At 48.5% G+C, this 11,766-nt stretch overlaps 3 protein-coding genes across 3 annotated transcripts; 2 read left to right on the top strand and 1 right to left on the bottom strand.

Moving 5' to 3' along the window:
- Positions 1–1,823: 1,823 nt before the first annotated feature.
- LOC34617623 (ribosome biogenesis protein NSA2 homolog) lies at positions 1,824–3,808 on the top strand. Its single transcript, XM_026335715.1, has 5 exons — positions 1,824–1,894; positions 2,305–2,660; positions 3,054–3,275; positions 3,551–3,616; positions 3,741–3,808. Exons 1-5 carry the CDS (start codon positions 1,824–1,826, stop codon positions 3,806–3,808), a joined length of 783 nt encoding a protein of 260 aa, XP_026191500.1.
- A 1,886-nt stretch (positions 3,809–5,694) lies between these two features.
- Positions 5,695–8,211, top strand: LOC34617622 (serine/threonine-protein kinase Nek2). The gene is made up of 8 exons (XM_026335714.1): positions 5,695–5,786; positions 6,026–6,098; positions 6,318–6,426; positions 6,596–6,730; positions 6,981–7,126; positions 7,286–7,414; positions 7,824–7,943; positions 8,170–8,211. The coding sequence occupies exons 1-8, from the start codon at positions 5,695–5,697 to the stop codon at positions 8,209–8,211; spliced, it is 846 nt and encodes a 281-aa protein (XP_026191499.1).
- Positions 8,212–8,791: 580 nt separating this feature from the next.
- Positions 8,792–10,159, bottom strand: LOC34617621. Its single transcript, XM_022730982.2, has one exon. It carries the CDS (start codon positions 10,157–10,159, stop codon positions 8,792–8,794), a length of 1,368 nt encoding a protein of 455 aa, XP_022591241.2.
- Between the last annotated feature and the right edge of the window lie 1,607 nt (positions 10,160–11,766).

Genomic DNA, 11,766 nt, shown 5'->3' with positions numbered 1-11,766 from the left:
TACCACTGGCATAGCAGCTGCTTTTTCATGATACAGCAGCGTACGGAACCTGTTCGCTTATTCCTTTGGGGCCGTTGTATTCGGTTGCTGGCCTCCTGCTACTCTAACCTTCGAGGGGCAGCACCTGAGTGTATCTGCCGCCGTGCGTGTCTCCGTTTCGTTTCCGTGCATTTGGCCTTCCTCTCACTAGCTGTTTTTGTCGGTATCAGGAGGGCGACCGAACAGCAGCAGACAGCGAAGAGAGTCGCCCGCTTTTTCCGCATAGAGGAATTTCCACAGGTGATCAGGTCTGTGGGAGGAGGGATGTACCCTTTTCACCGTAAAACAAACCGAAAAGTTGGGAACGTTTGATCCGGGGCGATACCAGCCTGACTTGTGGCATCCCATAACCAGAGGGAGGCGCCGTAGGGTCCAGGGTTTACGTTTCAGGGTTTGAGGTTTGCTCCGTTAACTTTCCGCTTTTACCGCTGTGTCGGTGCTCTTCGTTCCCCGATGTTTAGTCCTTTTCTTTTAATTGCCGTTTAATGATCATTTTATTGGTTTTCCTCAAGTTCAGAACTGCCTTTTTCAAGAGGCACATGTATTTTTTTTGCACTGTGCGAGGCGAAGGGGCTGCCCGAGCTTGAAGTGTTATTTTCCTCGCGTGTGTTGCTATGTCTCAAGTGGATCTGCCTGCCACGAACGGCATAGACTCAAGCTCCGAGTCCCCCTGATTATATTCGTGACGAAATAATGCGAGACTTTCTGCTTGAAGTGCCAATATTGGATTCCTAACCGTCCGTAGAAGGGTTTTGATGAGCAGAGGCCCTTGACTATAGGGATGGCTGGTCAACAGGCAACTGAACCACGCGGAGGACTGCAGGGTTTAGTGTGCTACCCTGTGAATGCCGTGGAAAGCAGAACAGAATCTGCATTTTAGAGGCGGATCATTTTAAGCTTTCATTTTGATTTCGGATAGGATATTTCTGTCCCCGCAGTTCGACGTACATAACGTGGGTTCATCACAGTACTAGCAAACAGCTAGAGTGGGAGTGAAAGGGGGTATTCCCAGGTAGAATAAATATTCTTTCGTGCCCTTGGCCTGTGCTGGGCATACTACCCATCTCGCTTCGTCGTAGAGCAATCTCCTAACTTCTTGGGGGATGCTTCGTACGACAGAACACTGCGATGGCATTGCGTGCTTATTTTTGATGCACACTAAAAGCAACCCTATTCGGTGAGGACAACTGAATCAATGGGCCATTTGACATGTAGCGCGCCCGAACAAGCGTAAATAGCCAGGAGCTCCTAAAACCACAGCATTTTTTGATATCGCTTTCCCTATTCCACCCAATTTTAGTGCTCGTTGTAGTAAAGTGGGTATGACCTGCGGTTCTCGAGTTTGTTCGATGTGCGCTTGCATGTTTACGTGCATGCGGCCACGGGTGGGGCTTACACACTTTGATTCAGGAAAACTCAGTATTTTGGCCCAATATCAACTTGTTTTTAATGAACCAAACTATTTTTGGAAAACGAATTATTTTGATGCGCGGAGGCTGAAGCAGTTTTCCTGTGCGTCTAACAAGAAGCTTTTGCCTCCCCGCAAAGGCCGAGAGGAAAAAGAGGAAGAGGCCGTGTATCCCGGCCTCTTCGACCCTTTGATATTAATTTTGTTTTCCAAGGTCTTTCGCGCACAAGGAACAAGTGTCACTGAGCACCAAGGGCAGAGAAGGGGAGGAGAAACACCAGTGGTCTTATTCGTTCTTCCTTGTATATCACTCTGTCGCTTTTTTTCACTTTGCTCCGATCTAGCGTCTCCCCCTTTCTTCAGTACAGAGCTCAAAATGCCGCAGAATGATTACATGGAACAGCACCGCAAACGCTTCGGCGAGCGGTGGGACACCGCGGAAAGAAAGTACGAAGAAATTTAGCTTCTTTGCGCTTTTTCCTTTCAATTTGACCTATGGAGTATCCTGAGTCTGTAAAATTGTTTCATAGATTCTGCAAATAATATCAGATGTGCTCAAGCCCGTGGAATCTATCTCCTCTTGTCCCCCCATCACTCTTGCTTGCTATCCCGTACAGCTGTTTTCGCTTCCTTTTATACGTTTGCCTTGTTGTCTGTAAGGAAGAGCACTTAATGGATTTCATATGTAGCTTCAAAGTCTATATTGTTGCGTTCCTTCGTTCTTTTGCCTTCTTGTTGCCGTTTCCTTATCTGCGTTTGAGCTCCTTTGCTGGTTTCTCGTTTTCATCTGCTCTGACTGGTGCATACAGTTGGTCTAAAGAGTAAATTGTTCTTTTCCATTTTGTGTGGCATCCCAGGCGGAAGAAAGCAGCGCGCCTTCCTCATAAGCGCTCACAGACAGCCAGGAAGCTGCGGGGGATAAAGGCAAAGATCTTCAATAGAAAGAGGTTCGTGGAGAAGGCCCAGATGAAGAAAACAATCAAGCAGCATGAAGAGAAGGACGCAAAACAAAAGGAGCCAGAGGCCGTTCCAGAGGGTGCAGTACCTTCTTACCTCCTAGACAGGGAAGGCGTTTCGAGGACCAAAGTCCTAACAAACATGATCAAACAGAAGAGGAAGGAGAAGGCAGGAAAATGGCAAGTCCCGATACCCAAGGTTAAGGCTATGACCGAAGAAGAGATGTTCAAAGTCCTGAGAAGCGGAAAACGAAAGAGTGAGAAACATGCTTGTTTAGATTTGCTCTTTTCATGCTAATTTGATAATTCACTGAGCTCTTTCTTGGTTCGACACTACAACCTAGATTGTCCCCTCCTCTGTTGCCCGTCCTTCGCTCCTTATTCCTCCTTTCTTCTTTATGTGCCTTGGATCATGTTCTTCTCCAAAGAGGTTGCAAGAGCTTTTTTCTGATTCCCCCTGTCGGCTTTCTGGCCTCTTTTCACTGTTCCTCTTGTGGCCTGGGCCATTCCCTCATCGTCCGTCTACGCCTTTCGTGGTTTATTTGCACCAGCGTTTTCCTCACGCTCCGTTCGCTCTAATTTATATGCCTCTTAGGGATCTTCAAGTTCTGTTGCATTTCTCTGGCTCTAACTTTCTTCCTTTTGTTCAGAAAAAATGTGGAAGAGGGTGGTGAACAAGGTGTGCTTTGTCCCAGAGGACTTCACCCGCAAGCCCCCAAAGTTTGAGCGCTACATTAGGCCGACAGGCCTCCGCTTTAAAAAGGCCCACGTGACTCATCCAGAGCTCAAGGCAACGTTTCAATTGGACATTGTGGGTGTGAAAAAGAACCCACAGTCGCAGCTGTATACGTCCTTGGGAGTTATAACCAAAGGTAAGGAACTGTGGGCAGGCAAGCAGAGGGAAAGGTGGGAAAGCACATGGCGAGAGGGGGAGGGAAAGCACGGAATGAGGTCCAGCCAGGACCAGGTAGAATCGGGAGACGAGTTGCACAGCATGGTTGGGGGGTTTCTTTAGCAGGCTGCTTGGTGGGACTGTTGGATGTAGCTGGCGGTTGGCTTACCGTTGGACCACTTTTCGGGTTCTTTTCAAGTACTGATCGTCGCGGCCATGGGACGTGTGTATGTCCTGTTCTTGGATTCTCATCAGGTACGATCATTGAAGTGAATGTCAGCGAGTTGGGTCTCGTTACTCAAACCGGAAAAGTCGTATGGGGTGAGTCTTCTCCCGTGGTACTTAAAACAAGGTTTCCTACCGAAATATGAGCTATAGCTCTCAAAGAAATGTTGGGAGCGCCTTATATGCGGCATTCCAGTGCGTGCATTGCTGATGTTTGCAGCGAAGTATGCGCAAGTGACAAACAACCCGGAACTGGACGGCTGCATCAATGCCGTTCTCCTCGTGTAACTTTCATGTCCTTTTCTCAAACTTCAGCAGTTAAGGCAGGTTACTTACGCGAAAGGCGACATGCGATCACGCCGTAGGGTTGCGGGCTTTTTGACTAGGAGCTAGATGTTCAGGTTCAGTGAGTTGGGGCCAGAACTTGGGGCTTTCGGGTTGGGATTAACGGACTACGGCGTTTGGGTTAAGGATTATGGCGCAGGATGCAGACTGGCGTCGTAGATGCGTGTTAAGTGAGTGTTGCATAGATGCGATGATATATGCCGATATCGCCTCCCTTGTTACTCCGCTGTTTCGCCGGTCCGAGCGCCTGACGCTGGAACCGATTAAATTGCACAAATCAAGCCCAGCAAACGGCTGGGAATAGTAAGAGAAGCGCTGGAAACGCGTATGAGCCATAGAACGTCTCCAGTGCCCTTTCTTTAAGTGCAATGCTGTTGCACTTGGTCACATTTATCTTGTACAAGATGAGGGAACCTCGCGGGTCAAGAAACCCTTTACATGGGATCATTTTCACTTAGTGCTTTTCATTTCTTAATGTTTGGTACTTTCCACTCCCTCCATTGACTAGGCGATCACGAAGATTGAAGGTTGAGGCAAAATGAGGCCGTTATATTCCGAAGTATGTGCGCATCTAACACTCCATCCCACAAATGCGCGTCAGTTTTTCTTTAGCTAGTAAAAGGGCACTGTCACCAAAAGAGAATAACTCGAGCACATCAGACGAAGAGGAATCCACGCATCGTTATGGGCTCCTTACCTTTTTGTGCGGAGTGCTTGTAACCGGCGACCTGTTGTGGTAGGGCCTTGTTTTTAGACACTTCCCCATCATATTTCATGACTATGAAGCAAAGCAATGATGCTTTGCTAAGGTCATAATTATCGCAACCTGGAACCCTAAGAACTCAGCAGAGAAGAGTTTTGCACACTAACAGATAATAGTTACGTAGGAGAGGGATCTGCCCATGTTCAGTTTGGCATGAAGCGGCGGAAGAGAGTACCACCATAGTGTCCGGCGGGAAGTGTCACGCCGATGTACCCTTCTCTGCAATTTGGGAGACCTTTATGAAGATGCAAGGGTGTGGAAGGAAGAAGAAAGCGGCCCCTGGTCTGCCGCCTCCGTTTGGGTCTCATTGGTTGCCCCTCTCGGAACTAGGAACTAGTGTTCTTTTCCTTCAAAGGCCGAGTATACAGTAAAGTAAGCATGAAATCTATTTAATATCTCTTGAATGAGTGGGTGCATACTTGGTTTATTGGAAAAGAAGAGCTTCAACTATAAAGGATAGGCGCTGCCGACGGCTTCCAGCTACATCTTGCAGATTGCTGTTCTGTTCTGTGCGGTTCTATCGAGCGCCTTTTGTTGCCTAACAGCGGAGAATAAGCATGAACTTTAGGACTTATACCACAAGGTAACTCATCCTTACGCTCTTGAGGTGTAAAGGATACAAGACATTGTTCTTTCTGTTTTTTTTCCGCGTGCTCCCCACGTCCGAAGAGGCTCTTTTCATACGTGAACCGGAGCAGTTTTACAGAGTTCTGCATAAAATGGCTCTGCGTTCCTTTATAGTAGATCCGCTTTTTTTGTATAATACTTATATCAGGCCCTTGGGCATAACGTTTGTTCATATTCTGCTCCTATCACTTCGCTCGAGTGCTAGCGAGATCTTACAGCAAGCAGCTTTCACCTAAAGCCAAATGTATTCGGCTTCTCATTTGTTTTAAGCTGCTTGATCTGTGCTCAGATTTGTTGCACTACGAGCACCAACACCCATATAAGGTGGGGGTCACAAGAGGTTCCTCCTCGTGTTCATTCCCATGAACCACTGCACCAACCAGTTGCTTCTTCCCTATTCGGACAGCCCAGACTGTGTTTTGCCCTGGGATAGTTAAAAATGGAGACCATTGGGGATTACGAGGTCCTGTCGGTTGTAGGCAGCGGCTCTTTTGGAAAGGCGGTCCTTGTAAAGGAAAAGACAGGCCGCAAGTACGGCTTGGTTGAATGTTAGTACCTAGCCGTTCGCTCGTCAATATTCACTTCTTCCTCTTCTGTTTTCTTTGTATGTGATTTCATTGACGTTGCGTATTCCTTCAGTCTCTTCGTGTATTTCTGTCCACTCTGTGACCTCAAACGGGAGTCATGTCTCCCGCTTGCTACAAAAAAACATATCGTAAGACCCAGCACAGGTTACTGAGCATACAGCCTTGAGTCTTACCTGTTTTCAGACTCATTATGAAGCTAATTAACACCAGGCAAATGAAACGAGAAGACATCGAAGAAGCGAAAACCGAAATCCAAGTGAGAGCATGACTACGTTGTTCTGTGAGAGGTACATGAAAACCTACATTTCCACTATTTTTCGAGTTTACAATCATTCTCATTGTAGAGTGAAATTCGCTTACTGCAGATTTCCCTCTGCGTTGGGTCATATGAGGGCTTGGACTCTCCAAATAGAGATCACGGCCAAGGAACATGGGGTACCTGGGGTGCCTGTGCCTGTGTTCCTCATACGCTTAGGTCCTTTCCAAGTTAATAGATGCGCCTTTTATTGTGCACTACAGAAACGCGTTTAACGACACATACCACGGATGCCCGCATTTGTGCATTGTCATGGATTTCTGCGAAGGTTAGTTCTGCATTTCTCCACTATAGCGTGCGGTGTATATGGGTTATGTTTGAAATGAGGCCAAAGGTTTTACGGCGAAGAGAGTACAACTCAAGCATGCGGGTTGAGACCGGAAGGTTTATTGTTTAGGCCTTTGACGGAGGATGGGATTTCTTTGTGTATTTCTAAGGAGGAGACCTGGGGAAGTTTATACGGGAGAGGAAGCGGCAGCACAAGCCTTTCAGTGAAGTCACACTCAGGACTTGGCTGCTCCAGCTGTGTATTGCCCTCGACTACATGCATAAACACAAAATCCTGCACCGAGGTGTGCCCCCTTCCCCATCGGGTTTTAAGTCTCCCGCGCAGCCTTAGAGCAGCACAAAAATTTCCTCTGATTCTCATCCTTGAGTAAATTTTTGTCCGTGCATCCATTCACCCCTCTGACACTGCAGCTCGTCGCATCGCGCTACCGTGTACTAAGGTTAAATGTCCTCCGTTTCAGTTTAAAGCATAATGCGTGAAAATAGTCATCAGTGACGATTAGCACGTGAGAATAGTGTGTGCCGATACCTTAGATCTCAAGCCTGCAAACGTCTTCCTGGACGAAAACAACTACATCAGAGTTGGTGATTTGGGACTGTCCAAAATTCTCGAGTTTACTCTCCAGCAAGCAAAGACCCAGTGTGGCACGCCAGCATTCATGGCCCCTGAACTTTGCATGGTATATTGGCTGGAGCTGCTGCTGCGGTTTCCTTCTTTCGCACTTGCTAGTCAACAAATGAAGGGGTCGAAATTGAGGCCATAGTCGCTTTCATCGGATCGAAATTGGGCCCTGCTTAGTTCGCTCTGCTGCTGCCACAGCTGTGACTTTTGTATGCAGGGAAAGCCTTACCAAGCAGCAGCAGACATTTGGGCCTTGGGTTGCATCATGCTTGAAGCGGCGACCTTTGAGCTACCATTCAGGGGCCTAAGCTTCCCCGAGCTAAACAGAAACATATGCCACGCTCCGGTATATACCTCTTGCCTCCAATTTAGATTGGTGTCTCGTTGTAGTGACTTCTTCAGCTCTTCTTTCACGACTTATGTGATGTTTGCTTATGGTTTTCGGCTCCCTGTGCAGCTGACTTGAAATTCAATGAATATTAAGCTTGTGAAAATATTTGATGTTTCCGAATTATTGATCAGTGGGGGGTCAGAAGTAAGAGAGGCGGGTTTGTTGGTGTCGAGCTGCATCTCAGTTTAAGGCCACAAGATATCTGCTCCACTCTTTACTGATATTAAGGACACCTTACATTTCTTACATGTATGCGTAAATGAAGCTGCACTTTGTTATGGTTTCTCAATTCTTCTGGACCCTTTTCTTGGCTTTGCCGGATCCCGTATTTGTTTTAACTTCGAATTAGTCTGAGTGCATGCAGGCCCCGAAGATTCCCGCTAAGTACTCAGCCGAACTTCGCGATATATGCGACAAAATGCTGAACAAAAACCCGAAGGACCGCCCGACTGCACGCGAGATTCTCGAAAGCCCTTGCCTAAAGGTTACCTATTGCCATTTGCCGTTGCTCCAATTGCCGTCATTGTGGCCCCTGCTACTATTGCCGCATCTGTGGTTGCTGCTAATAAATCAGGTGCCGCTCGGAAAGTTATGCATTATCATATTCGTGATAATGTTCCTATGCTTGGTGCCGCTATATCTGCACTCCCTGCAGTTGTGTACGTAGCCCTAAGCCCCACTCTTTCCTGCATTTATATTTGTGACCACAGAACGACTACATCCTCTACAAGCAAAAAACCAATGGAGCTTGATGCTGTGCCTAAAGCGGAGCAAGCAGAAGACGGGGAAAGATACCACTGGAAAGCGTGCAGCAAAGGAATGTACAGCCACATTCCAATTAGAGCCCTTCGCTGCTCTCCCCTACTACGTCTTATCGCGGAGAGAAACCCCACCTCCTTCTCCTTAAAAAGAGCTTTTCTGCACTAGAGCAAGCCTTTTGAAAGGGGTGAAGCGGAGTACTAGAAGAACCTGGTACTAGGGACTACAGTAATGGATATACACGATCAGACCCCTTGAGTCAGGGGACACTAGCTTACGAGGCATTTATCACTCGTGCAACTAATTTAGGGCTCATTCCCTTTACGACGCATTTTTCCTTGTTGAAGCTGAAACGGTTGCGCCAGAGCTGTTGAAATGGCAGCAGAACCCAAAAGAGGTTTGGCGAAGAGGGGTGGCGCCAGCTCACAAAGAAAGCACTTCGAGGGAGCCAGCCCAGATGGTGTAGGAAAGCCCACAAACAAGCCCCCGGGCAACGCATATTGCTGATGCTTCGCCTTTAATTGCTGCCGCCCGTGCTGCTGCAATTACTGTTAAATATGGAACCACGTTTATTCACGCTAGATGGGGCGCAGTGGCGGCAGCCGCTTGTGTCCACCCTTCTAGTGGCATGGATGTCGTTGGAACAGCGAACGAGAGGGCTGTCCCAGCAGCAAATCCAAGGGTCTCACTGAGACTCATTAGAAACGCTGCTGCTTCCCTGCCAGGCAACGTAGACGGGGTGAGCGTTGCACGAACAGCCCCAACCACAGACAGATGCCCATGCAGGGCGGCGTACAGGAAAAGAGCTAGCCACCGGAACAAATCCAGCATGAACAAGCACTGCTGGTGACTTAGCTTAAGATTAGACGAGAATGCTGTTGAAGCTATCCGCAGTAGCACAATTGCTGTTCGTGGCAGGGACTCAAACCAGTACAGCAGGGGCAGAAGCATAAGACGAAGAAGCAGCACAGCTGGAACTAGCTTAAAGCTTAGGGTGCAGCAGCAACAGTAAGTGCAGCGTCCAGCAATGACTCCTAGATGGTAGGCAGCCACAAGCAGCAGCTGATACAATGCGGGGTTTGTACTGCCACATGGGGTCATGCGTTGCACCTTAATTGGGTATACCACGTACGTGCTGAGGCACAGAAGGAAACAGCACAACAAGCTGCTGCTGCACTGCCGAGACACTGCTGCATACAAGTCAAATTGATGACCTATATGGATGCCCAGGTTAAGAGACCCTTGTAGAGAGACCTCCAATTCTTGTACACTGTTGTTGCCGCTATCGCTGCGGTTTGGTCCGTCGTCCTGCAGCAGTGCCACTGCTTCCTTGTAAAATTGTCCTTCCTGGCGTTTCAAGCTATCAAACACATCTTCCGTCTGTTTCAGTAGCATGAGCTGTGGATCTTGTTGCTGCCACTCTGTTGCTTCCGGCGTTGGCGACTCGAGCCACAGCATAGCAGCTGGTTTTTGTTGTGGAGGCTGCAGGTAGTGTTGGATGCTCTGTAGACGCTGCAAACGAAGAGCTCGTTTTGCTTCTTGTGAACGCGAAGCCACAGCAAGAAGGAAACAGGAGAGAATAAGCCATGCAGCACATGTCCCAAAGATTAGTCTGGTTGAGGTTGCTGGAACGTCTACCCCTAAACTCCCGAAAAGTATCAGGGCAGAAATTGCAGTAAAGGGCCCTGCTAGGGCGCCCCCAAGAGCCCATGAGGTTGCCAGAGAGGGTCTGATTACTGCATGCAACCCGTATACTCCTGCATGCATTGCGGAGCAACAGAGTCCGAGTACCCCAACCAAAATGCAGCAGCAGTTAAATACAAACCGTTCTGCTGGTATGGAAGTGGGTGATTCCCCTAAATGAGCAGCTGCGGCCAAAGGGGAAACTACGGCAAGGCAACAGCAAGCTGCGGCTGCTGCCAAACAGCCTCCCACAGTCATGGGCACTAGGCTGATGCCGGGAGAGAGCAGAAAGACGAGCAAATGCCCCAATAGCGCACACAGGGTGCGCACCTGCAGACAAGAGGGAAACACAATGTCAAAGCAAAATGTTTTTAAGGGGCCACTAACTTAAAGATCTGAGAGGCGAGGAGGCGGGCATGCGCCTAAGGGACGTGTGCAGAACGAGGCAGGCACCGACAAGAAGAAACAGAGAGGCGGCCGAGGGTGTGTGACACACGCACGGAAGAGTGAGACTTGGATGGAACTGCAGTTTCAGAGAACAGAGGAGACTTGGCACAGGAAAGTACCCGTTCAGACAGCAACAGGCAGAGTCGGGCTGCTTATCCGCTTCCTTATCTAATGGGGCGAGAGTGACTGTCGGCGATGCCCAGAGGAGCTGGTTTCTTCCCCCTATTCAGCTATCCGGCGACAACCAAAGTGATTTGCCTATTTAACGTGCTACTCATGAAATGATAGCAGAGAGCTATGAAGGAGTTTGAATCTCACTTCAGTAGACGTTGCTACCCATGGATATGTGGGTACATAGTGTGTCTGGAACACGTTCATCTCTACAACTATACAGTCCCAAGGAAGAACACAGGCCGAGCCCAATGCAAAAAACGCCATGTGATGGAGCCGCGAAATCCTCTTTGTACTGCTTGTACCGCTGTTGACGTTGCTTCTGCTGCTGCTGGGACTCGAGGCAAAAGGCGTGCAACTTCCACTGCCTGGGGTGGTGGGAGGGGTGTATAGTGACTCAAGTTCACTGCTGATACCTGAACATATGTCCTCATTGTTGAGTATTGCAACTGTCACCCGGGAAGGACCAGCGGTGGGAGGCGGTGGGACCATCCTGGGGGAACCCCAAACTGTTCCCTCGAGTCCTAGAGGCTGGAAGGGCCAAAGGAAGAGCCCAAGTGTGTGATGACGAAATCTTGGCGTGAATCATGGGAATTCACCATTCCTTGAAGTTCATTCGAGGGTCTCGTCTGTTTCCCTAATGTGGAACGAACGGTCCTTCTACCAGGTCCCTGCTGATATATTTAGGGGCCCCTCATGAATATGCCTGCAACTTGCTAGGTATATACACGAGGTCACAGGATTTTTCTGTAGCTATTTCAGCTGCTTCTTCTTCCTTGTGAAGCTGAAGCGGTGCCTAGGGGCCTCACGCTCCTGACGAACGAAGCCTGATGGCTCCCCAAGACTTTAAAATGTCTTCTGAAGGCTGCGAAGAATAAGGGGCTCAAACAATAAGACCTGTAAACGGTACAAAATAATCGATTTTGTTGGGTTGTAGTTCATAGTCCCATATTTCTCTCTGAAAACCCCTTGCGTTGCCTGGCTCTGCCGCACCAGGGCCACTGGACACCGATGGACAAGAGAGGAACCAGTTTATAACTACGGCTACTGACCTAAACGAACAGATTATATGATGTGATTGGCTGTTTCTCTTTCTAGAAAAGAAGTGCATGATCAGCAGTCAGATGCATAGGTTGAGTGCTGCGTTCTGCTTGAGAAAATCCGATGCGGTCGCAAAGTCCCTTGACGCAACTCCAGCCAGTCACAGGATGACAAAAGTCAGCTCACTTCCCTTTCAGCTAAAAAAG

This window comes from Cyclospora cayetanensis, unplaced genomic scaffold (assembly GCF_002999335.1).
Source record: "Cyclospora cayetanensis isolate NF1_C8 unplaced genomic scaffold, CcayRef3 CcayRef3_contig_78, whole genome shotgun sequence".
Taxonomy (NCBI): domain Eukaryota; phylum Apicomplexa; class Conoidasida; order Eucoccidiorida; family Eimeriidae; genus Cyclospora; species Cyclospora cayetanensis.
The sequence above is the reverse complement of the archived record's forward strand: the minus strand, read 5'-3'. Positions and strand labels throughout refer to the sequence as shown.

Coding starts and splice junctions, on each gene's coding strand:
- LOC34617623 (XM_026335715.1), top strand. CDS start 1,824: ATGCCGCAGAATGATTACATGGAACAGCACCGCAAACGCTTCGGCGAG. Junction 2,661..3,053: donor GAGAAGCGGAAAACGAAAGA/GTGAGAAACATG, acceptor CCTTTTGTTCAG/AAAAAATGTGGAAGAGGGTG. Junction 3,276..3,550: donor CTTGGGAGTTATAACCAAAG/GTAAGGAACTGT, acceptor GATTCTCATCAG/GTACGATCATTGAAGTGAAT.
- LOC34617622 (XM_026335714.1), top strand. CDS start 5,695: ATGGAGACCATTGGGGATTACGAGGTCCTGTCGGTTGTAGGCAGCGGC. Junction 6,099..6,317: donor AAGCGAAAACCGAAATCCAA/GTGAGAGCATGA, acceptor TCATACGCTTAG/GTCCTTTCCAAGTTAATAGA. Junction 7,415..7,823: donor GAAACATATGCCACGCTCCG/GTATATACCTCT, acceptor GAGTGCATGCAG/GCCCCGAAGATTCCCGCTAA.
- LOC34617621 (XM_022730982.2), bottom strand. CDS start 10,159: ATGACTGTGGGAGGCTGTTTGGCAGCAGCCGCAGCTTGCTGTTGCCTT.